General features: G+C 38.5%; 1 protein-coding gene across 1 annotated transcript; it reads left to right on the top strand.

Annotated features, from left to right (window-relative positions):
* Positions 1–26057, top strand: DYNC1LI2 (dynein cytoplasmic 1 light intermediate chain 2). Its single transcript, XM_042877016.1, has 13 exons — positions 1–150; positions 898–971; positions 1385–1501; positions 7247–7477; positions 12900–13066; positions 13403–13496; positions 13910–14045; positions 14649–14760; positions 15523–15582; positions 16327–16368; positions 16806–16923; positions 17732–17848; positions 23031–26057. The coding sequence occupies exons 1-13, from the start codon at positions 56–58 to the stop codon at positions 23135–23137; spliced, it is 1470 nt and encodes a 489-aa protein (XP_042732950.1). The 5' UTR covers positions 1–55; the 3' UTR covers positions 23138–26057.
* Positions 26058–26613: the final 556 nt, after the last annotated feature.

The following is a 26613-nucleotide window of genomic DNA, read 5'->3' as shown; positions in this document are numbered from 1 at the left end:
GCGGGGTCCTCGGCGGGCCCGGGTGAGGTCACTCTTTGTGGCGGCGGTTGGCAAGATGGCGCCGGTGCCGGTGGAGAAGAAGCTGCTGGGGCCAGACGGGCCCGGCGGCGCCGATCTCCCCAGCGAGGAGGAAGAAGGGCAGAACCTGTGGTGAGCGGCCGGGCCGGGGGGACGCGCCTTCCGGGCCCGCGGGCCGAGCTGCGCCGCGCTGCTGGGCGTCCCGCTCTGTCACGGTGGGGCAGCCTGCCTCGCGGGGCCGCCTTCGCTCCACCTGCGGCCGGGGGCTGGCGCGGGCCTCTTCTGGCCCGGGTCGAGCGAGCACCCCGCTCCGATGCGGCAGGGCCGTGAGGCGGCCGCGCTGGGGCCCGGCGGGCGGGGTGCGGCGGGGAGCGCGGCGGGGAGCAGCGGCAGGGCTGGGGCCGCGTCGCTGTGGCGGCGGCGTGCGGGGCCGGAGCGGCTCTTACCGCGCGGGGACCGCAGGGATGGGGTCTGGGAGGCTGCGGTGCTTGTTCTTAGGCGCTTATCTCTTGAAAACAGCGGTAACGGAAGAAAAATGTGTGAGCGAAATACGGTAATGGATTGTGGGAAGAGTTAGTCATCAATTGGAAAGTAATGCATTGCAGTGACGTGACTGCTAGGGGAGAAAAACTTCACTGCCTGTGCTCTAGGGATTGTAAATCTGTCCCTGCAAAGGTGGCTTATTTCTGGAAACGTTGGAAAGAGAAATGAACTCACATTCTTACCTGTTTCGTACCTGGTTTGTGAACAGGGTGAGTGTACCCCAGCCCGTGTGGGCTGTGGAACTCAGGGTGCTGTCAGGGAGTGTTGCGTGTCCGGGCTGTGTGTACGAGCTGTGTGTCCCTGCTGATGGCCTGACCGCACCTTCTGCATTTCCAGGTCATCGATACTGAGCGAGGTTTCCACCCGGTCGAGATCTAAACTGCCCTCTGGCAAAAATATTCTTGTTTTTGGTAAGTAGCAGATGCAGGAACGCGGCCCGTCTGCTTTCTGTAGAGGCAAAGCACGTTGAGAACAATGATGTGAACACACTGACGCATCAGTTGGATAAAATTAGCTCCTGTAAAGTGATCTGTGGTGTTCTTTTCTCCAGGCTGGCAGTTTTACTTTCTTTTTGGCTTATGCTGTTAACTTATAATGTGTAATTAGATAAATGGGGGGTAGTGATAGACAGTGGAGTGCTTCTTTCTTATTTCTGTGGTATAAACCATGGGATTCAGCTGGCATACTTGGAAGAAAACCCAGCAGGTTTTTCCCATAATCAATAAAAACACAAGAAGACTTTTCGTTTCCAGTTGTGTTTTGAAATTCCATTCAAGTTAATTCTGAAACTGTCTTTTTCTTTCCTGTAAAAACTTACTGGCAGGTGACGATGGCTCAGGTAAAACCACGCTTATGGCTAAAATACAGGGAGCGGAATATGGCAAAAAGGGAAGAGGACTGGAATACTTATATCTAAATATTCACGATGAAGACAGAGATGGTAAGGTCATCTTATATGTAATCTGTTTATGTGATTAAGTAGCTGATGTTTTTATGTAACTCTGGCTTCAATTTTGGGTTACACCCAAGTAGCTGGTTCCAATGTTGTTGTGTATGTTCTGTAAGGTATATTGATTTCTTAAGGGCATTTTATGTTCAGATTTGATCTGTTTCTTGCCTGTTTTATAGCTTCACCTGTGAATGAGGTAGAAGTGTGCTTGACCTATTGGTGTAGCTCAGGATTCAATTAATTTCAAGATAAATAAGTCTGCTGGTGTTGAGTTACAAGGAGATTATTTTCATTTAGTAGGACTGCCTTACAACTACAGGAAGGTGGTGGTGATACATCATCAAAATTTTATTTGGATATCAGATCAAAATTTAATATGAATTTTGAGATTTAAGGTTTTCTTGATTTCTTGAGCGGTGTGTGGAATTTTGTTGAACTGTAGCTGAGCCATTTTGTTGGAGTTGAATGAGTAAAGAACAGAACATGAAGTCAGAATTAGTGTTTCTCAAATTGCGGGTTTTCTCACTTGTCCCTTTTTGTTGCTGTTGGTGATGACGATGTTCAGAAAAGCAAGAGACTGGTCTAATGGTGAGAATATCACTAATCTCATTTCATCTATTCTGCTGAAGGTTAGAGACAGGAAGAGGTGAAGAGTGAGCTCGTTGTTCTTGCTCCTAAATCTGCCTGTGTCGTTTGGGCAAACTACTGAACCTCTTTGTGCTGGTTTTCCTCCCCCAAGACTGGAATGGTGGTCTTCCTGTATACGACCTTCTGAGTTTAAAATGGGAAGAAGGAAGCAGTGATGGTGGTTTAACTATGTTTCTGAAAAAAAGATGAACTGGGAAGATCCTGTCGTGGCATTTTGGAAATGGAAATGTACTGAAAGGTTTGCATGAGTTATTAAGTACTGTATGCATCTGGTTGTTATGGAGATTGGTCCTGTGCTCATGTGGTGATAAACTGTCTTTAGATAGTAGATTTGGCACAGTTCGTGTATGAGCGCACTGCCTGTGTCATCAGTGGATGCCTGATCTTACAGTTCCTAAAAATGTTTTGTGGTGTAAGTTGCAGCATTGAGGCCATTCCTTGCTGCTTGAGGTTCTTCATGTATGTGCTTCCTCACTGTGTATCATCGTGTTCAGTACTGTGTAAATAGATCAGGGTGAAGAAACCCTAGGGCTGTTAAGATGCTGTGTGATATGGAGCTTAGGGCAGCTACAAAGGAGATGGTATTATAAGCAGATGTAACATGGCATAAGTTAGATGTGATGTTCTTAGTGGTGCTGTTAAGCTTCAAGTATGTCCCTACTCTGGAAGTATTTGTGGGCTATTCCTGAAAGTGATAAGTATTTGTGGTGGTTAGGAGAGGCTTGTTGTAAGAGCTCTGGCAGTGTGTAGCAAGAGAAAATCAGACCTTTTTGACTAGCTGACTCAGCTGGATAATTCAGGTCTTCGTGCATCCCTTCAGTAGATGTGATAGGATCTAATAATATCTGCATCTTTCCTTTTTGTCTTGTTAGCGTCATCAGCAAGCTAAATAAATAGCAAAGTGGGTCAGGACCTCCTGACAGACGAAGTTAACGCTCTGATTTCTCCAGTACATGCTCTGTTTTGTTTTTTTTAACTCTTCACATGCTTTAGGTGTGTACGTATTTGGATACAGTTTTGGGAACTAAACCTTTGCAACTGTCCCACAGTTCTTGGAAGCCATGAAGAAACAAGAGATAGGTGGTCAGAAGCTAACTGCTGTATATTCATTTTTGAGCATACCTGCTTTTTACTGTATTCTGGTCTACTTGAGACCAGCAAACCACATGGATTTATTTGCAGAGGTGTCAGGTCAGCACTGATAACTGAACCTCTGCGTCAGGGTGAAGAAGGTCTTGTCAGCTTCTTTCTCAAGTGCTGGGAGATGACTTTTCCCTTTTTTTGCTTTTTGGAAGAGTTTATTATGTCCATGAAAAATATTTTCATCATAGTGCCGAGTCATTATCCACTTCCTACCTTGCTTTGCAAATCTTAAGGAAATCTTCTGTGTTGCTTCTTGTTTCCATCTCCTGCTCCCTTTCCTGTCTTACTTCTTAAAGGATGTTTGTATCTGACTCCTGTTATGTTTGAAGGAGAGTCACTTTGCTTCATGTTGGGTGACCCTGGGTGCATGATTTAGTTTACTGTTGTCTGTTCACTTTAAGAAAAGTTACACAGATGCATATAATTTTTTTTGGGCACCTCAGTGCTTAATATAGGTGCCCACTGACTTGTTTTCATTGGCAGTGGTGGATACCTAGCTTGGGTGTCAAAAATGCATGTCGCCCCTGGTTCGGTTCTGTTCCATCAGGCATTAGATGGTTGCTGTAACACATGCTGCTTTGATCTTTAGGCCTCAGGATAGCTTAGAGTTTCAGTACTGGACCTCTTCTACCTGAAAAATCTCCTCCTTAGGGTACTATCCCAAATTCTGCCTAGGCTAAGACATTTGTTCCTGTAGAGACTCAGGGACACCCAACCAGCAGTACTGTGAGAGAGAGAGAGAGAGAGTTCTCCTAAGATGCAGTATCCTTTGAGCATATGGCTTCTATGTATATGGCCCCTCAGTTCATCTGGATGAAAGTACTTACAGCACTAGCTGTGCAGTTGTCTCAGAATATTTAATGGCCTTTGGGCTCAGGCCCTAGAATCCTCTGTTAGTGGCATTTCCCAGGGATGTAAGTTAGAATTCTTTGCCTTTGTGTTGAGTAGGTGTCTTTGTGTCTCTGCTGTTTGCAAAGTCTGTTTGCTTTTGAGAGCTGTCTTAATTGGTAGGGTGTAGATGGGGGGGGGATCTGCATAATTTTATTACAGGATTTATTTCTGGAGCAACTTTCAGACTCTCATAGGATGATAGGTCACAGTTAAAGAGAGGGTGTGCAGCAGGTCAGTGAAATAAACTACGTCAGCTGTTCAGGTGGCTGGCTTCGTAGCAATGCCCGTATGGGTTAGCAGGCAATTATAAATACCATAGAGATCTTTCAGTTGGTCTTCAGATTACCTCTGCAATACAGTTGTCTCTGGCTGTGCAAAACATGCAGGTGAGATACAGTCATTCATACTTGTAAGAAAATCAAGTAGTCTTTTTTTTTGCCTCAGGTTTGGACTGGCCTCAGTCATATCATGTACATATTCCAGTTGAACTGGTTATTCCAGCGTGAGCCAAGGGCCGCTGGTTTCTAATGGGAATTTTTTTGTCGACCTCTTTAAACTAGTTCTATTGAAAGTGATTTTCTCCTGTTTTCTTCCACATATGGCTTGGATAATTACCATTGATACATTTTGAATAAAGGAAATGTTATTGCACTTCACAGAATCAAACTTCTGAAGTAAAATTGATCAAAGGTGGAAAACCCTTTTTGGAGCTTAAGGATAAAGTATTGACAGGATTTGGAGATGTAGTCTTAGCAGTGATTGTAATAGTCTTTAGTTAGCAACACCTGTTACTGCAGCAGGATCTGGTAATTATTTGCTCTGTGTTGGCATCTTGTGTCGTAGCCATGATGAAAGGTCCAGTTAACATTCACATCGTATGACTAATAGGAGCTTGATGTGGTGCTGACAAAGTTGAATTTGCCTTCTAGTCCTTGCCAAACTGTCAACAAGCAGTGCTGTAGCTTTCGGTGTGTTTTATATTTGTAGCAATTGAAAATCCCAAACTATACCTGATGGTTGTCTTTTTACTATAAGAAGGGAGGAAAACCTTTCACTTTGTATTTTCATATGGTGTTGTATTAAAAAAAAAAAAAAGAAGAAAAGGCAAGCAAACAATGGTGCAATTATGTTACATTAATGTGAGAGTTGGGCTTCTGGTCTTCTTGGCAGGTTGATTTCATTTGAGTGACAGTTCCACTGTGCGTTCTAGATTCAGTATGCATTCTAGATGTTAAGTACAAACTAAAACCTTAAGTAAGACAAAGGTGTTTAGTAAACAAAATATTTCCAACCTTTATTGTTACTTGCTTAAAAAAGCGGCAGCAAATCAGGGAATTAAGTTGTTCATTGAATTTTGTTACCTGCTAGGATGTGGAAGTCCTTTTTGTGATTGAAGCAGTCACCACAGGAGAAACTGTTGAAATGCAAATGAGAGTTGTAACTTTTTATAGCTTATAGGGAGACTTTAGTTAGTTTTCTAAAAGTTAGTAGTGATTATGGGGAGGTGGGAAGGGACAAATAATTGATGAATGATGTATTTCTTAAATATGCAAGAATTGTTTTAACTGCTCACTGCAAAAGATAGTTCTGAAGAGCCCAATTGGCAGAAAGATCTTTAATTAATTGGGAAGCATAACTGTCAGCCTTTGTGATGACTGATGATTGAATGCCCTGTGATACCTAGCAGTACCTAAATAGGAGGATAACAGAGATGCAGAAGAAAGGCTGCCTGTGTACAGCATCTTGATGTAGTCTGTCTGTAATTTGGACTGTTCTGTGATGTTATTCGAGACCTAATTAGCAAGAGATATATGCATATCTCTGCGCTCTTTTCTCCTTCCAATTTCTTCAGTCAAATTTTTGCCTTTTTCTAGAGCCAACGTTTTTTGATCCTGATGTTTTTTTTTTCTTGAAGTTCTGACAGCCACAGAGACTGGATTTATTTTGTGCAGCTGAAAGATTTGGAACACATGTCAAGGAAACACAGGGACAACGGCTCAAAACTCGGTAGCAGTTTTGAAAATCTGTGCTCTGCAGAGATTGGCCTGCAGACTGAGTGCATGTATTTCGTAATTCACCTCTCATCTGTAATGCTTGTGGAGACCCACTGTTCCCTCTGGACATCTGGAATAGAATGGAGAACACTTTGGAAGAGATACTACAAAGAGTCTCCTAAATACAACAAGGAGACTTGTGTCTTTTCCACTGGAAGCTTCTGAGGATTATGTAATTTGGTTAGACATGGTTGTCCAGAGTGCCTGATGCATCCCTCCTGGATGATGCTGCATTTTCAGTTTCTTCTGTTCTTGGCAAAGTTCATGCTTGCTGCCTGTCCCAGGGGATTATTTCCCCTTGCATTTCAACAAAAATTGTTTGATCACTATCCAGGTGCTATGGGGAGAAACACAAAAACTAAAATACCAAGTCTTTTGTCCTGTACTAATTCTATGAAGACACTGTAAATGGAAGCCAGTGTTAAGTCACTGTGAATTAAGGGCTGATAGCTTTGAAGTTTGGTAGGTTTTATATTTATCCTGTGTTTGGCTCCTCCTACTCCTGTGCTAGAGACCTAAGCTGCTTACTGTTTGTATCTTGTTTGCAGCTTAGTTCTGTTGTGAGATGTCTTGGGTTTGTTAAAGCAGTGTCTGAGGGACACTTAAGGCTTTCTGACCAAATGCAGCTGTGCCCACTCTCTTTGGAACTTGGCATTACACATGTGTTAGATGGGCGCTTGGTTTACTTGACATATACTTACCTCAAATTGAGAAAGGCCATCTGATGTCTAAAAGCTGTTGTGTCATCTGCCAATAATAAAAGCCAAGGAACTGAAATTACATGTTAAACAAGAAGATTCTGAATCAAGGACAGTCCTGTTTAAATGGAGGCATCTATCAATTAATGTAGGCACTTGTGCACCTGTGAGAAATGACAGGATCTGCTGGTAGCTGGGCTCTGCTCTTTCCTTTGACACTGAAGAAGTCCTCTGTTGGCTCCTATGCTAGCAAAGCAGCAGGCTGACATCCTTTGAGCTACAACTATGCTTTTTCTTTTCAGATCATACGCGCTGTAATGTTTGGATTCTGGATGGAGACTTATACAATAAAGGCCTGCTGAAGTTTGCCGTTTCTGCAGAATCCCTGCAAGACACCATTGTGGTCTTTGTTGCGGATATGTCTAGACCTTGGACTGTTATGGAGTCTTTACAGAAATGGGCCAGTGTCTTGCAAGAACATATTGATAAGCTGAAAATTCCTCCGGAAGAAATGAGAGACATGGAACAGAAGTGTAAGTCTTTGTGCATCCCTACATAATTGCTTTTTTTTTTTTAAACCTGTCTCTTGCCACTTTCTTTGGTAATGATTAATATCTTCTGGTTAGTGTTTTGAGAATGCATTGAATAACGATTGCTTTGAAGTTATGAACATAACAGTAGACTGTTAGGCTTTAAAAGAAGTCTTGCAGTTTTGTTCTGCTAGCAAAATTTCAGGTGAATTGTCTAAATTCCTTGCAATCATGAGATTTTGATAATTTTTTTTTTTAAACCATTTCTTAAAAAACATGGAATCATGTTTTTAAAAACAGTGCCAGAATTTAGTAGTAAAGTGAGCTGTCTGCTTTCCTGTGGGTATCCAAAGCAGGTTCCATTCCCTACTATGTATGTTCCCAATATATTTCTTTGCCCTTGCTTTTCATGAGCTTCAGACCATGGTCCTGGTACGTCTCACTGTGGCTGTTCTTGCCGTGTGACTTTAGGAATGTTGTATAAATTTAGTTTCTTGCCTGGCATAACTGTGGCAGGAATGAATCTGGCACAGGCAAGCAGTCGCTGCTGCAGTACTGCTTCCTGCAGCTTCTTTTCTTCTGAAATAATTTGGAGAGTTCTTACAGACTTCTTTTCCGTATTCAAATTGAATTACTCCAAAAATAAATTCCTTCGGTGGAAAAGATCTTAGCAACGTGCTCCTTTGCAGCTCAAGTACAGATGGATACTGATCCTGGGTGGGCGCTGCTTTCTGTTGTTGGTGGTTTGTTTTTTGCAGGACTGGTTGCTGTGTTTACACCTTGGCAGATTCGGTCTCGTAGCTTCCTCAAGTTCACTTCAGGGAGCAGTGTAATCTGTTTGGCATGTGGGCATTCAGATGTATTTCTATAGCTGATCTCCTTTCTGAATGTTAAATACTGCTTTCCCAAAAGGCCTGTGCCTACACCATACTGGTTCAAGTATATGCTTGCTGATTGAAGCCATCTGTGGTTTGATCATCAGATTATATTAAATAAAAAACAATAAGGGAAAAAGCATTATTTTTGAGGAGTAGTGGATGGAAAAGCAGTTTGATTTCAAAATACTGCCTTTAACCTGATTTGCATTTTTGGAAGTGCACCAAATTTTATAAAATAATTTTATAAAATTTTATAAAATAAAGATGGAGTTCTTTGTGCTTCTGAAGCTGACTTTTGAATAGGAAAGTGTGTTCAGCCTTCGCTGAGTGTGCACTGTGTGGAGGATTCAGTTACAGTCACAGCTTCAGCACAGCCCTTGGGGAACTGAGAAGCCGTTCCAGGAGTAGTGTCATGGACAGTTACAAAGGGAGTACCTTCAAAATTCCTGGTGTGTCTTGGTTTTTGATAGAGGGAAAGGAAAATGCGCAAGCTGCCTGTTTGACACGCTTGTAGGGCTCTGCTGCCATCGCGTGGGTGAGCGCTGAACTTCAGTCTGTTACAGACATGCAGGTAAAACGGGGCCTTCGTCTCGGCTGCAGAGCATCCCTCCTGCTGCTTCTCTCAGTCGCTGTGTTGGATAGTTGTCTGCTCTCATACGTGACTTTTAAGTTTCTGTAGGCTGTCCCTAAGGCTAAATTACTACTTAAAACTTCGGCTGCTGTAACGGCCAAGTATGCCCAAGAAATGGATGCTATGGTTCTGGCCATATTTTGCAGCATAACTTCTTTGAAAATAAAAAGCATGTGTGCCTGAAGTGTGTTTTGTGACGATGGTCCCCCAAAAGGCCATGCCTGCAAAGTTCTCCCTGCTGAAGTTCTGTACTGCCTCCTGAGATAAGCTGCTGCTCAGAAAGTGGAGAACTACATGCAGCAATAGCAATTATGAAAAAAAAATGGGATGATAAAGCATGTATGTAAAGCAGGCAATCAAAACATAGAACAGGTGCAGAGCTGTTAAATTCATGCTAGTAAAGCCCCTCTGCAGCATTCTGCCTCATGGAGATATGTGTTTCCTGATTTCAGCTCTTACAACCATGTGCCCTTCTGCTTGCTTCTAGACTTAAGATGGGGCACATGGATAAAGCTTTCAGTGGCAGCTCTGGTTCTTGTTGGCTCTGGGGAAATGTTTTCTAGTATCCGTCTAAACTGTTGCTAGGTTATGATTTCTCTATTACTCGGATCTTTCTGGTAGTTTCTGGAAAACAATGTTGTTAGCTCACCATTTTTGAATGGAATTGAATTTTGGACTGCCTGCCTTTGCTTTCAAGGTTTTTGTGGCCTTTCTCCACCCTGCCTTTGGTGTTTGCTGTTTGAGATACAGACTCCAGGCTCTGCTGGGTGGATAATGCCAGGCTCCATCTGGCACATAGGAGACTTTCCCTTTGTGTTCAAGAGCTTCTATGATGGGAGGCAGGATGCACGTAAGGAAGCAAGAGGCTGCCTTGAAAAAACCTGAAATATTCAGACTATACCAAGAATGTAATTTTGTCTGTGCTCAGTCCTCTTACTGAGCTGCTCTTGCTCGCTCTGGATTCAAATAAACCTTCAGTTCATGTGTTTTAACTTCATATTTAAATAGTGATTTATCAGAATTAGTACAGTCAGTTCAGAGAAAGTCTGAATTATGTCTCCATACTTAATAATGCAAAACAAAAAAAAAGAAACAAACAGAAATCAGGAAGTGCAGAAATACAGTATGCTTGTAAAATGGCTGTTATGTTATGGAGCATTTAGAACTGAATACATGAAAGACAGTAACATACCAGAAAATTAAGTCGTGTCCCTGTTGAAGCTGAAGTGGTTGTATGTTCTCTGCCTTTTCTGCATCAAACATACAGCTGTAAGAATTTGTAAAGTAAAAGAAACATACTTTTTCTGGATATCTCTTCAGCAGTTTCTCACTCAGACCAACATTTATGACCACAGTGCACAAAAAAAGCCAAATGCTGCCTGAGTTATTGGTGAGGTGGAGTAAAGTGGTACCAGGGCTCTGAATCCTTTTTGGTATTTTTCTTGTTCTGCTACTCAGTGCTTCTGTGTTCTGTGCACTCACTGAAGCTGGTGTGTTTTGTCTGTAAAATCTGCTAGTTGCTTTTTAGGTGCTGCTTCCCATCAGTTGCTCCTGTGCTAGGAGCAGTGCCTGCCCTTACAGGTAACTTCCAGTGATTCTTTGTAAATAATCAGCAGTATAAGAGCAGAATTGTTCAATTAATTGGAAACTTGAATTTGCTCACTGTGTCAAATGCAAAAATACCCTTATAATCCATTAAATACAAATAAAGATCTTATCTGGATGAGCCACAGGTTTGATAGACAAATGAGCACACTGTAGTGGATGCTTGATTTTTTCATTTTTATTTTTTAATTGCATATTATCATCTGGTGATAGTTTTCAAGTCTGCTAGACAACTCACTGTACTCTCATCCTTACTGGTACATAGCAGCAGTCATTTTTCTGCCTTTTATTGAATGTGCACTTGCTTCAATTTATTTCTATAAGAAAAAATGTTTTTTCACGGATCATTAAAACAAAAAACGGTGAATTAATGGCTGTACCTTACATAATGTCATTCCTTAATGTGGTGTGTATGGCAGAGAACATACCAATAGCTTGCTTTAAGGAGGAGAGGAAATGCAGGTTCCTGTAAGCTGTTTGGGTGCATGATGAACTGCAGGTCCAATACACGTCTGAGAGCAGAGATCAAGTGGGAAAGCAGTGGATGAGCATGAAGTTGCTGTCTGACAAAGGAACACCTGAACAGAAACGGGTGTGCACTTGTAGCAGTTGTTGACAAGAGCTGTTTGTTGCACTTGTGATGCAGGTTTACTCCCACTGAAGTTCTGCATGGAACGTGGGGCTGAAGGGAAGTCCTGACAAAACTGCTCCAGCACCCACCACTCCCTGGTGTTTAAATGGCTTGAAGCATGCTCAAAGCAGGTGCTTCTGTGCTCAAGATCCAATTGTCAGAGTTTCTCAGTACAGCTTTCAGCTGCTTTTATCCATAATCACCAATTCAGCAATACCTTTGCTGACTGAAACTGTGTCTTGAAGCACTTCTCAGTGCTAGCCGTGGGTTAATAGCAGGCTGTGTGCAGGACTGACAGTGGACAGCAGCAGTGGCTTGTGCAGTTCGATCTGTGGCGAAGGTTTCCTCCCTGGCACCAGATCAGCTAGGGTGGGATGCAGCTCTCTGTGTGCAGGGTACAATGGAATTTCCATCTCCAGCTGCTGAATGCGAGGCGGTACTGACAGAGGGCATCTCCCTGAAAACATTTTGGTTTCTTTTCCACCAGAAGGCACTGCCTTGCCAGGTTTAAAAGTCACTGGATTTTTTTTAATTAATAAAAAAAAAAAGAAATTCCTTGGTTCTTGTGAGATTCTGAACTGATGAATGAAAGTCTGTAGTAATCCATGTTTATGTATTTATTTTTATAACTTTGTAGTTATATTTTACAACAAGAGCTTAGAGCTCTTTCATGAGAATGACACACATTTGTTTGTTTCTGACAAACACTGCCATTTGTGCAGCTTTGGGCAGAATTGTTTTTCTGACTTGCCCTTTCTTCCACATCTCATTCTGCCACAGAAGTATTTCCTATTTAGAAAAGGTACAGTGACTTCATTTTGCAGGCTTTGTATTGCAGACTTTGCTGAGTTTTTACCACTTCCTAAACCTCAGAAGTATCAGATGGCCCTGTCACGTGGCTGCATGTACTGAACAACAGGTTCTTTGTGAATGTGCTGGCGGCTCAGCCTTGTGGAAGAGCTTTCCTTACTGTATGTATGGTCTGCTCTCACCGTGGATCTGAGGACTTTGAGTGTAATAAGGATGCCTTCATGGGAGCACGTGGTGGAGCTGTGGGCTGGTTGGCCTGGCGTGGACAGTGGGCTGTGGCACACAAGAGCTGCCACCCAGCTTGGTGAAGGAATGTGTGGGTCCCACTTTGCTTCCCGAATGGTGCTAATACTATTTTTAGATACTTCAGTGTTTGATAGTGCTCAGTGTATCAGTGGAACACTCAGCAATGCCATAAGATGGAAGGACAGAACACATCTCGCTTTCTCCAGGCTGTGCTGTAATTTTGCAGAATGTGGTTGAGTCTCTTTTGCTAATGTTTAGATGTCCTTGAGTCTGTATTTATGCAGTGTATGTTTTATGTTTCTGGCATTTGGCTCCTGTAAGAGAAATTTAGAGTAACAGAAACTTAAATTATGGTCTATAAGGTTAGTATTGTAAGAGCGGCTGTTTCAAAATAGTATTTTTTTTTTTGTCCATTTACTGAATTTTGGGAGAGTTGTGTTTGAAGAGGCAACAAGGCTTAAAGTTGCATTGTATTCTTGTGGAATGCTCATTTTAAAGAAACAGAAGAAAAAAAGGAGATTTCAAGTTACCGATTGATAAAAATATTTTAGCTCACATTATTTCTGATCTAAAAAGAACAGCTAATTCCTTTGTTTTGTCTCACAAATATCTCTCTTTTCGTAGTTATAAAGGAATTTCAAGAGTATGTAGAACCTGAAGAAGGCTACCAAGGATCCCCCCAGAGAAGGGGCCCTTCTTCAGGCCAAGAGGATGAAAGTGTTTCTTTGCCACTTGGAGAAAATGTGCTGACACACAACCTTGGTATTCCTGTGCTGGTAGTTTGTACAAAAGTGAGTTCTGTTTGCTACTGTGAAGCACCTAGTTACTTTACTGTTAGAATGTTGCATTATACAGCCATGCACAGTTTATTTTTGGATTAATAATATAATTATTATTAATCAAAATAAGACACTTATTTTAAAGTCAGCTTCGTCATCAGTGTCAGTTTTTAATTTTGCAGAAGGGCAGTAACATGCTGATCACTTCATCTTTTGACATAGTGGTGGCATTTCAAAACCAGAGACTCAGAGTAAACGTGGTGTTTGTAATACTAAGGAAAGGGTAGAGATGTGCTGGGATTAAATGATTGATTTTTTTCTGATACTGTTTTTCTCCTATTCTTCCAGTGTGATGCAGTGAGCGTACTAGAGAAGGAGCATGATTACAGAGAGGAGCACTTTGACTTCATTCAGTCACACATTCGTAGATTCTGCTTACAGTGTATCCTTTCCTGCTCTGAAGAGATTTTCTGAAATCTGGAAGCAAGAAAATAATGTTTTTGTTTTGAATTAGGCATAAAGTTAATCTGAGGAATTGCACTTTGAAGTAGTATTTAGCTGTTTATTACATAGCTTTTCTTGCTGTAAAGGTGTTTAAAAATGCATACAACGTGCAGCTTTTCAAAGTTAAGTGACTAGGAGACACCTAACTTTGGTATGTCAGTAAAAGTATCATGAATCTTCTCTTGTTGTGCTTCCTTTCTCTCCCCAAACACTGAGTAGTGATAGTTCTTGTCTAATTACTTTTTCAAACATGGGTCCTAATAGATATGTGACTGTTGCACTCCTTTTTTGAAATTACTAATATAATTTTAAAACTGTATCCTACGTATTTTTCCTTAAATAAGTAATCAGATGGAGCTGCCTTGATTTATACATCAGTTAAGGAGGAAAAGAACCTTGATCTGTTGTATAAGTACATTGTACATAAAACGTACGGTTTTCAGTTTACCACTCCTGCCTTAGTGGTAGAAAAGGATGCAGTTTTTATGTAAGTCAATTGTACAAAGCAATCTGGAAGCATATTGCTTCTATTAAATGCCACACATTATACAGACATAGATGAAAGACCTACATCAATGATTTTATTGTATTATATTAAGTTGGAAATGGAATGTAAACTACGATAATAAATGTAAATACTTTAAGCAAGTATCTTTTTCCTTCTAATGGAAAGGATGTCGTATTGCAAAACTAGTCTTTGAAAATAGTATTTAAAGAAATAAGTGAGACTCGAAGAGTTGCTGTCTTTCGTCATTTTTCATATCTATGAAATACTTTTAGACATCTCTTCTAATTATATGTTCTCAGTCTTGTTTTTAAACAAAAATGACTCTAATGAAATCTTCTGACAAACTTCAGCACATACCTGTTGCGCTTCCAGCAATTTGGAAGCATCTTTTAGAAGTGCCACTTTTGAAGTGTTTTGATTTTTGTTACTTTAGATAAAAGATACCTGGAGCATACTGGCTGGTTCTGAAAAGAGCAATATGTAAACTTGAATGGTTTGTGTCATTTTTTCGGAACAAGTGGTCTCTATATCTGTAATTTCTGTGGCTCAAAAGACAAAGCTTTCCTTCAATTCTTTTCATAGACCTGCTGGTTGGGACAATGAAAAGAAAATTGCCATTTTACATGAAAACTTCACAACAGTGAAACCGGATGATACATATGAGGACTTCATTGCAAAACCTCCTGTACGAAAGGTAAGAAGAGGTAAACTCTTTTCCGTCTGATAAATAAGTACAGTTTGCTTGAATGGTTGCTAACAGCAGTGTTGAAAATCTTCAAGTCTAAATACTTTTTTTTGTATCCAAAAGCATAAACTGTCAGGTCTTTATTTTCCACTAATTTAAGATACTAAAACAAAGAAATCATTCACCCTAGTGAATCAAAGGCAGTCCAAAATCATCCATTTCATGTGAACCTTTTGGGAAGTGTAGTGCAAAAATGCCTTTTGTAAACTGAGTATGCTATTCTAAGAGTTCAACAGTTTCACAAGTGCTTTTGAGGCTATTATAAAAAAGAGACCCTGGTAAGGAAGAAAGTGTATTACTGACATTAGTGCTAACCCTTGTGATTGCATCAGCTGTTAAAATTGATTAAGGATCAGTGTAATGTTTTTGGGAGCTGTGGGGTTGAAAGGTTTTACAGAGTAAGGTAATAAAATAGGTATTTGAAAGATGCTGATGAGATTGAAAACTGAGCTTAAAAAGACAAATATGGCTACTTATCGGGAACTCTTTTTCTGAGGGGAATTTCCACCAGCTTGCTTCCTTGCTAGGTTACTTATTCACATAAAATGTTTTTTAATCACAACTTCTTCCATATTTCTTCTCTTTAATGTGTGAAATAAGTTAAATTATTTTAAGTAACAGTGCTAAACTTCTGTCTCCTTTTCTTTGCTGTTGACCACCAAGCCAAAAAAAAAATTGAAATCAATTTCTATTTTTAATTTTTTTCAACAGTTAGTCCATGATAAAGAGCTGGCAGCAGAAGATGAGCAAATATTTCTTACGAGACAGCAGGTAAAAAAAACCAAAGCCTTACTGTATAAGACTTCACTTTAAGCTCTCCATTATTATTTGCCTCCAGTTTTCCATTCCTCATTCGCTTTACAAGATAATGACTTCTCAGCTTTGCAACTTCAAATGTAATTGTGAGCTAAGACTTGCATGTATTTGTATGCGTATGAGTAGGGAATATAGCCACTTGACTTGGTAAATTGAAAGGAAAATATGCTGAAAACAAAACCAAAAAAATCATTCTAAGGGAGAAGAATAAGATCATTTGAAATTTCACGACTTGCATAGGTCAATCTGTAAAAGTTTAAGTACCGTTTTCTTACAGCTAGAGGCTTGAAAGCAAGAAAATAATGTTTAAATTTGAATTAGGCGTAAAGGTGTCAAATTTAGCCATGCTGTGTCTTATTCTCCTTTGTTTATAAGAGTTGCTTTGTTAGTTAAAAGAAAACAAGTAATAGTTTTCTGTGTAGTTGATTGTAAGTATCATAAAGGTTACAGAGACTTGAGTGTCAGTGGTTCTGATTTGTGGTTCTGAAATGTGTTTGTGTAAGACAAAGGACTGAAGGAAATGTATTTGTTTTAGCGGTCTCCTAGTGGTGAAGTTTGGAAGTATATCAATACTGAAGAGGAAGTCTATAAATAGCAGAAAAGTGAATGATTAAATAAACTAATAGTGAGCTTCACTGTATTTTATTCCTTTGTAGTTCCTGGAATATATTTAACATTCTTAATATGCTGTTTTTGCAGTCATTCCTTGCCAAACAGCCAGCAACGCCTACAAGAGCATCAGTAAGTAGATCCAAGAGAAGAGTAGGAGGTGTTTTGTTTCTTTCTATGGAAAAGAGTGAGAGATTCTAAACTGTAGAGGTCCATCCACGTTGTAAACATGAAATAGATAATCTTCTCAAACTTCAGAAAATTACAAAATATTTGATAATATTTTAACATTACTAAGAAATGAATTCATTCTAACTAGCTGTGGAAGCAGAAATATCTGATGATTATTGAACTGAAAATTTCATACACTGATTCATTCTTTCCCTTAGTGGAGGCACAGACCCAAAATAACCTGTGTTGACTTTGTTTATTTATTCCCTCAGGTGTATAGAGTACATTGGCAATATGAAAGTTTCTTTTTAATGTTGCATTTAGTTTATGTAATCAATTCATTCAATTTGTTCTCTGATCTGTGTGATACTGATTTTTTTCTTTTTTCTTTTTTTAAGGAATCTCCTGCAAGAGGACCTGCAGGATCCCCAAGAACTCAAGGCAGAGCCGGTCCTGCCAATGTACCTAGTGCCTCACCAATAACATCAGTTAAGAAACCAGATCCAAATATCAAAAGTATGAATTAGCATCTTACTATTTTTTATGTGTTGTTTCCCTTAGAAAAAAATATTCCTAAAAAATAAAGATCTTGGAATTTATTCACTAGCAGTGTAGTGTCAGTTTAATAACACAAATCAATTTATGGCATCAATCCATTTTTTTTTTGGTTTGATTTTGTCATGCATGTGACTTGCAGTTCTGTTACTGACAAGCAGTTAGAAAGAGTTGAAATACATTAATTTTTTACATTGCTTAAGTACATTTTCTGTGCATTGATTGGATTATTAGAATGCAGACTGGTTTAAAGTTCACATTTTTATACTTTCCAGCCTGGAGAAGAGAAGGAAGCGAGGTGACCGGATAGCGGCCTTTCAGTACCTAAAGGGGAGCTACAGGAAAGAAGGGGAAAGACTCTTTAGCAGGGTCTGTGGTGATAAAATAAGGGGAAATGGTTTCGAGCTAAGGGAAGGTAGGTAGGTTTAGGTTAGGTATAAGGGAAAAATCTTTTACAGTGAGGTTAGTGAGGCACTGCAACAAGTTACCTAGTGATGTGATTGATAACCTGTCCCTGGAGACTTTCAGGGTAGGGCTGCATAAAGCCCTGGGCAACCTGATCGACCTGGGGTGTACATTGCAGGGGAGTTGGAGTAGATGGCCTTCAGAAGTCCCTTCTAACTCTATGATTGTGTTCTATATTTGAGGTTTATTTCCTTGGTTTGTAAATGTTATCTCTGTATGGGAAAAAATAAATTCACTGGTAGTAACTATTGTATAAATATATAAATATGCTTTTTGTTTGTGTGTATGTGTGTGTTTTGTTCAGATAATGCTGCAAGTGAAGGTGTCTTGGCTAGTTTCTTTAACAGTCTCTTGAGCAAAAAGACTGGCTCTCCTGGGAGTCCTGGTGCTGGAGGAGTGCAAAGTACAGCCAAGAAATCAGGTATTGGAGTTGTTACTGCATGTTTGAAATATTTTATTTGACCTGTGTTGGCCTAAATGCTTGTATCTTTTAAGCTGATGCGTGAAGTGGCAGATCTTGACAGATGATGCAATGCCAAAATGTGCACATGAAGTTCTCTTAAAGTACTACTGCAACTTCGTGACTCAGGGCTTCTATCAAACTTGTTATAACTCAGTTCTCTGAGTGAAATGTAAATAACGTTTGATTCTGTGTCCAGAAGGTGCTAATCTTTTACATTAGAGTTCCTTGTCTTCTTGACACTTAACTACTGTACTACTTAACAGAAGAGCATTTCATTGAGTTTAGAATGTAGTTTCCAGTTGAACTATTGAAATCTTTACATCATTCAAATTTAAATGAATTATATATTACAACAGCTTGAAGTTATCTCATAATTATTTTACTATTTTATTATGATTCAACACATCAAGTGGATTTGTTCTGTGTATATGCCTATGACTGCATTGTATGAGATATTTACTAGTAAACAATTACAGTATTTTAGATGAAAATAAACAGAACAAATGGAATAGTATCTACAAAATTAAGCATTATCAAGTGCATGGTTGTTCCAGCCAATCTTAGAAATTCACTTCTTTGCTGATTGCTTTACTGTGCATTTTCAGTATTGGCATTCCTGTCACACTGTACACTCAAGAGCCTTCCAGAGTTATTTCACTGCTGAATTATTGCTAGATACTCTACTTCTAATCCTAGAAGCGATTTCATGTGTAACATAATGATTAAACCCACAGTTTCTGATAATGCTTAGAAGAGAGTGTAAGACCCAAATGTTCTGAACTGGAGTTAAAAAAAGAGGTTTGATGCCAGACAAGGATGATATAGCAATTGAAAGAACAAGAGGGAATAGTTGGAGCATGTGTACTTGAACTGAAACTATTTCTACAGAATTAAAATAAAGTGTGTATATTCAGTCATTTATTTACTTATTGGGAAGACTTTTACATGACACTTTATAAACTGTAATCTCCAGAATGGCTAGAATTTGATTCAGTATTGAATAATACTTGAGTCAGTATTTTGTGGGTCTGATTTTTTTTTTGTTTTTTTTTTTTCTCCAACATTTGCTATGAATTCTGCAGATCTCCTAATTAGATCTCCTTATTGAATTTATTTATTATTTAAGTAAAAATAAATGGGCTTTTGTATTATATATTCCCATTTCATTTTCATTATAGAATTTTATGTACATTAAAAATATTAAATTCTGCCCCAAAATAGAGTGCCTTCTCCCATTAAACACTGCTCCATCCAGTTCACTGTTGTGTGATTACTTACTGCAACGTCAACTTATCTGTTTTTATAGAAATAAGACTAGAAATAATTTTTAGAGGCTATTTCATCCCTTTTCTTTATCAAAGTACAATCAGTTTTGGAGCCCCTGAGTGATACTTGAAAAACAGCAAACCAACAACAAAAAATAAATGAAAACCAACCGAACAAAAAACCTCTGAGATAGATGCAGTGTCATCTCTCTGGGAAGTCTGTTCCAGAACTTAACTTCTTAGTTATTTTTTTTCTAACATACAGTCAGTATATCACTATTCCAGTACTATTCATCTTTTTCTGGAGAGATGGAGAATATCCTGTCTTTCTTCAGAGCAGTCTTCTGCATATTGGAATACTACTGGCCATTTTACTGTGATTTTTGTCCAAACTGCAGAAGTAACACTTGTCAGCCAGCCTTTCCTCATAGGGTGTATCTATGGCTCTGATAATTCTGACTGTTATGCTATGTACTTTTGACTGTTTAGATGACCTTTTTCTTTTGCTGCTGAGATGTGAATGCACTACTTCAGACAAGGCTTTGTCGGCCTTAACAAGAAATTAATTAATCTGCATTACCATCACAGCACGACTCATGCCAAGGTTGTGTTTTTTTGGCTGTATGATATTGGTCAACCTTTGTTAGAGCAGTACAGACAGTTTAATACAATTTCCGCATCCTAATAGGATGTTTTCTAGGCTTGATTAAATTACCTGAATATTTACAAAGGCAGTATTTTATTTCTTTTGCTTTCTGTTTTTTGACAATTTATGTAAATAACTTTTTTACATCTAATTCTCTTGTTCAAAATCCTTTGTAGTTTCTTTGAGAATGCTAGCCTGCATATCTGGGAACGGTTGGACAGTGTAGGTTGTTGTTCTTGAATACTGACTAGTAGTATGGATAATTAATGGGTAATTTTATAAATTACAGTTGGTTTTTTTTTTTTTTTCCTAAATAGAGACTGTTTTTCTAGTTTATGTGAAGGTTATGTGAGATGTGATATCGACCGCTTCTCCCTTCTCCACAGGACCTGTTATCCTATCATAGAAAGAAATTTGGTTGGCTTGACACACCTTATTGGTAACAGATCCATGCTATCGTACTGCTAGGCTGTTCATAAACATCTAAACCATCATTGCATTTTATGGACAAATAGTAGAGTAAAAACTAACTAGTTTTTAATGAGCTTTACTATTTCCTCTTTCAGTCTTCTAGAACATCATGTGCCTTCAGGAGTTCTCAGAGATGACTAATGGCTAGTTTTAGTTGTTGTTTTTTGGTCAGCATTAACTTCTAATTTAAGTAGATTATTTCTCTCATGAAACATCTAGAGACAGCAGTCACACATCCTTTCTTAACTCTTTGTTTTATTAGACTAAATTAGATGAGTTCTCTTCTGATAAAAGCTGAGCTCTATTTTCTCTGCTAGTTTCTTCTTCATTACTTGCCATCATTGGCTTATCTTTTCTTGAACATGAGTGATTAGAATTGTGTGCAGCACTCCTGATACGTCTCATTGTAGTGCCTGCAGCAGCATTTGTCTTTCTTTGGTGGAAGTCCCTCTCCTGAGGGATCACAAGATTGCAGTTGGCTTTTCTTGGCTGTATCAAGTTGGTAGCTCACACTCGTCCCCTCACTTTTGGAACAGAACTGTCGGCTTTCAGTCACAAGAGAATATGCCTGTTCCTTGTCAGATGATGTTCTCACATCTTATACTCAACCAATATATGGTTAAACTTTCCTGAGAAGGTAAGAAGGACTCTTAACACTGATGTCTGAAAAGCTCTTGTTGAGTTTACAAAGGCAGCTGTTTAGTTGTTCTTTTGTGGAAGGGTTGAGGAGAGTATCTTAAAATGTTTTAAAATGAATTCAGGCAGCCTCGTACTAAAATAATATTTGTAAGGATTATAAGTATCTAATTAAACTATTTTAAGAGCCCTAAGTTTTCAGAAGGTTGCCACTAAAAGTATTTGTCTTCTTAAGAGATTGCCTGTTTCTCCCACCGTTGTAAATATCCTGTGGTTGAGATTGAGATATTGTTACAGGTTGAGAGAGACATTATGGATTTCAAATAATGATCAGCCTGATCAATTGGTTTGCCCCACATCTTATTTGAGAGAATACTCTGATCTGGGTAGAAATCCATCTTACTCGTTTCTATGCTGTGCAGTTTTTCACCCACTCTGTTTGCTTTGACGTTGCTGGACTATCTTCTTCCAGTTGTAGATCTTGACTCTTCAAAAAGCTTCAAATGATGGATTCTGTGATGAACATCTTATTTCCTTATGTATCTACAGATACAAAAGATTTATTTCATTTCTGTTCACAGATACTTTCACTTTGAAAGGTTTAACTTCACCCTTCCAGATGAAGAACTGGAGTTTGCAGCTCTCATTTTACACTTAATTGGCTAAGGCCGCTAGCATTCTTGGTGATATTCTTGTAGGGAAACTGAAAGCAAATATCAATTTAGTTTACAATGGAGTGGTATTTTAAATTTTCTTAATAAGAGCTCTTTTGTTTCTTTTCATTTGAAAGGTGGTCATCTGTGACAGTGGTAATGGGGAGTGTATAAAACTACGTATCGCTCAATAGTTGGGCAGTGTTTTTCACAGGTGATGTGAGGCAGTGGCAGGAGACAACTGTAATGATACAGTGCATTTCTTATATATAAAAAAAGCCACGGTTGATGTTTAGACCTACTTTTGCTCAAGTGGTTAGAATTTGTTTAAATCAGAGTGCCCTTATTCTACAAGGGAAGTTTTTTGTATTGTAATTTGTAAATTTATTACATTTTTTAATAAAAATTGTTTAAATATTGATGCTTTGAATAGATGCTTTTAAGAATACTGTGGCTTATGATCAGCATTTAAATCTAAAACCAATGCAGTGATTAAAAGTAGCCTTTTAACTTAGTCTTTGTACTTTGGAAAAAAACACTTAAATCTTCAACAGTCAAATCTTGCCTTCCTAATGTTTTCAGCATGTACCCTGGAAAAAATCCACCTAATATTTCACACACATTTGAACTGGAAAACAGATGCTTGTTAAATTCTTTGGCTGTGTAAGGAAGCAGTACATGGTTATATAATCTATTTTTTTGTCTAAAAGTATAGGTTTTTAATCTTAAATGCTTGTACACTGTGGGCTTTAGAATGTATTGTTCCAATTTTAATGATTAATTCATCTGTGGGTTTATAATTTTCAGAATGAGGGAATTAAACTGTAGTTTAGTGGGAGAATTGTTAAAAAGTTTTGAGTCTAATATAAAAATGTATGATATGCTGTTCCATGAAATACTTCAGTGTGCCTGTTTTCAATTGAAGAAGTCCTTTGTAATGATGGCTCTGAGATATTAAATGAGTACGCAGCTCATGTCCCCCTTTGTAAGGGAAGCACTGTCTGCGGACATGAAAGAGTTAGTTGTTTAATATTGAAATGCATCAGGAATAAGTGCGACCAAACAAATGTGATTTTTCTAGCAGGTCTCCTACGTACCTGGGAGAGCTTGTGGTTGGAATCTTTGTTGAAAAGACTCCTTGCTATATGTACTAATAACAGAATTGTGTACAGTTAATTTTTCTAGAAAATTCTAAGTGTGATTGTTTTTAAGATTCTTGTTGCTTTGGTGTATGTTGCAGATATTTTCATGCTTTGTATCTTGGTTTTGGTTGAATCAAGTCTTGTACCGGTCTTTATGTAGATGTTGCCTTGTATTTAGTCAGGCCCAGTGTTGTTGGGTAGGTGGTGAAATAAGAAGCAATTAAATAATATACTGACATAAAAAATGATCCTATGAATGCATGTACTCATCAGTTAAAATATTTTCTGGATGGTAGGTTGCTTTAACCTTGTTCTTTTTCTTTTTAGGACAAAAAACAGTTTTGACAAATGTTCAAGAAGAATTGGATAGGATGACTCGCAAGCCAGACTCTATGGTAACAACAAGCTCTCCTCCGACAGAGAATGAAGCTTGATAGCGCTTAAAAATGCATAAATAAATGACCAAATAACTATGTATATTGATCTGATAAGACCAGGAATTTTCTGCTATGGCAGATGCTATCAGTTTTTTTGGGGGCAGGGGAAATGAGCTTACTATGTCATTGCCTTGTCCCAGTAAAAAGTGCACATTCAGGAAGTTTGCATATAAAATCCTCTGTATAAGATAACCATTTAGAGTTTATATAGGGCAATTCTTTTGGTTTTCGAGGTAAGCAGGTGCAGCTGCATTTCCTGTTGTGAAGAGCACAGAGAAGCAAGATGCAGAATTATTACTAAAATACTACTTATGACTGCACATAAGGCAAGAAAGAAACGGAATCCTCTATCAGAATTATTGGAATTGGCTACTCGTATGTTTACAAATGAGTTAAATACTTGGAAAGGTGGTGGTGATGTAACAGAACATTAATTAGGTTGAAAGAAGCCTAGGTAGGAGATGGAGCCCTAAAAGGGAAGCAGATTTGAATCAGTAAGAAACAAGAATGTTGGATTGACTGGAGAGGAGCAATGTTGTCAAATCCTGTGTTTTGCATAGGGTAAATAATCCCTGTTTTAAAAAAGACTACTTTATATTGGAGAATTCCAGGCCAAACACTAAGCATCATGGGAATTTATTCTTGTTATAAATCTTGTTTTAGTTTAGAAGAAAAGAAATGTCTAAGAGTGTGGATGCCCTTTCTGGTGTAGCTGACAAAGGGAGAAACTTAAACTTGTTTAGATCCAAGTGCCTGGCACAGCGTGTGATGTGTCTTTAGAAGGTGCTTGAATTTATTGTGCACTGTAGTACAAACAGTCACTGTTTGGTTTTATTTTAAAATGCGTAGTTTGGCAATTTGTATTTAATTTTAAGTCCTGTTTTCTGATAGCTTCTGCCTTTTTTTATGCCGAGAGGCTAGCCTATGAAGAATGGTCGGTGACGTGTCATTTTCCCATAATGAAATGTGCTACAGAACACTCAGTATTTTTTTCTTACTTTTTGTAACTAAATATTTGCTACCAAGCTAAAACTGTTTCCTGCCTTATACCTGTGGAAGTTTGTAAAAAGCTTTCAAGGCCCTGTTTCCAACCACATCTGCTGCAGGTGCAGCCAACTCCCGTTCTGAAGGTAACCTAAAAAGTACGAATGTGTACATGATGAACATAGTCAATAACTTGTTTTGTATTTTTTTTTTAATGTAGCATTTCATTTGGAAAGATGGGTTGTTGTCCCCGTTGCTGTGACGGAGCTCTGCCCATGGTCACAGAAAACCATCCTTCTGTAAAAACAAAACTGCTATGGTTACTGAAATGGCACTTTTGATTTTATATATGGTATGCTTGTTTTACATGTACACACTACCCTAAATTAAAAAATGCCAAGCATATTCTGTGCTCTTAATGCTGAAGGGAAAAACCACAATTTGAGTTACGCAGAGTTTACTTTCTGTTGTTATAAACTTGTACTAAATCCGATGTCTGGATATAACTTCCCTAATATATACTGTTACTTAAATATACAGAATTAGGTTGACCACTAACACAGTACTGGATGTTAACTTCAAATCCTATGTAACATCAAGAGGCTGTTCTTCACGTAAGTCTGTCTAAACATTATCTAGGAAGCTAAGAGTATTTACTTGCCTCTTTGACAACTGTTAACGTGAGCATGTTATTTGTGCCAGTTTTGTTAAAAATGTGTTTTTTTTTTTAACTTTTTAAAATAAAGGGTATGACCTAAAGTTACACAGTTGTCTAGATAATGGACTAAGACTGTGGATGGCTGATGGGAATGTGGATGTACTTCCTGGTGTAATGGGTGCCAGTTGCAAGTTGCCACACCAGAAGTAATTACACTCTGTCCTTCTGACACTGAGAATTGAGACTGAAACATCAAAGGCATTACAAGAAAATTGGAAAAGTGTGTGATTGTAATGGGGTAGAGTTTGAAAACCTCAGTCCAAAATTGTGTTTTTGCCATCTAACCTGATAAGCACTTTCTCTAGCAATACAGCTGAAACTTACAATTGAAGTACTTCCCAGTTTTATAAAAGTGTTAAATATACTAAAATTTATCAAAACTGATAACTGTAACTTAATAGCTTTGCAAAAAGATGCTTCTGACAAAACAGAAACAGATTTCCAGTTTCTAATTGCAAGTGAATGCTCCTAGTTTATCAGAAGAGTTGTAAGTAATGTAGCATCCTGTGGCTGCCGAAGTCTGCCAGCTTTGGTGAGCTGCACAGTTCTTCTGGTGTCTTCAAGCATTGGAACCAAAGGCCAATTGCAAACAGCCTTCACATTTTCAAGCGAAACTTCATTGTATTTGCAGATACACTTGTACGGTAGACTGTTTAAACTGTTATATGACTGTATTTATATGCATTACGGTGACTGCATCTACTATTCGTGTTTAAGAAAACAAAAAAAGAAATTGTTCAACTTGAAGCAAATATAAAAGTTTAAAGATTGGCCCTCCATAAAAATGCTGTGGTTATGCTGCTTGATTTTAAGTTTGCACTTTTTTTATTGGCATTTAAAAAAAACTGTTTAAACTGAATTTCGTATTTTATTTAATTTAACTGCATTGAAAGTGACTGCTCTGTACATCATGAACTTAACAATATACATGCTGTAAATGAAAGTTCACTGTCCTGTATACTAAGGGTGTTTTTTGTTTGTTTTTTTGGGGGGAGGGAAGGAAGGTGGAGCAGGGTGGGTGGCGGTTGTTTATTTTGTTTGTTTTTTTTTCCAACTTATAATTAGGACTGCAAATGTATGAGACAAACCTTAGACCAGCTGTATGGCTTTAACCAAGTGCAGTATGCAGTCATGTGGGATCTTGCTTTCTAGTGCTGGCAAAATAAGGACATCTTTAATTACTGGCTTCAATAAACACGAATCCAGACTGCTCTATGCTGTGATTTTTTTAAAAAAATTTTTCATTTTCATTTTTAAGATCACCCTTCTAGAGCTGTTTCTGTGGGAGCAGAACATCAGTGAGTTCAGTGAACAGGAGAGTTAAGTCGGCTCATACTTGTGTACAGGGTGGAAAGCTAGCCACTTGGATGGTGTAAGTAATGGACTGCTAATAACAGAACTAAGTTTTTTTTTCCTCTTTGGTAAGTGCAACAAGTTTTTCTTAGTAAGCATAGAAAGAACTGGCCAATTTAAGTAGGATTTTTCTGTTTCCTTGTTACTTGAGCTGGATGCCTTTCTGTTCTACATAACCTGAAGTTCTACTTCATTAATGTTTGTGACTAATTTCTGTTACAGAAGCCAACTGAGCTTTTGATTGCTAAAATACATAGTTTGTGTAGAAGTGAAGCTTTATGAAGCCATGAAGCAATTATTCTGTGGAGTTACCATAATGCTTCTTCTTTGAATGAGTTCATTAATATACAGTAAAGTATTACTTTTGGTTCATTTAAAATGCAAAACGTTCAAGGTGGGATTTAGAAAATAATTTTTG

Source organism: Lagopus leucura, unplaced genomic scaffold, assembly GCF_019238085.1.
Source record: "Lagopus leucura isolate 7727_CA_CO unplaced genomic scaffold, USGS_WTPT01 Super-Scaffold_100017, whole genome shotgun sequence".
NCBI classification, from domain to species: domain Eukaryota; kingdom Metazoa; phylum Chordata; class Aves; order Galliformes; family Phasianidae; genus Lagopus; species Lagopus leucura.
The sequence above is the reverse complement of the archived record's forward strand: the minus strand, read 5'-3'. Positions and strand labels throughout refer to the sequence as shown.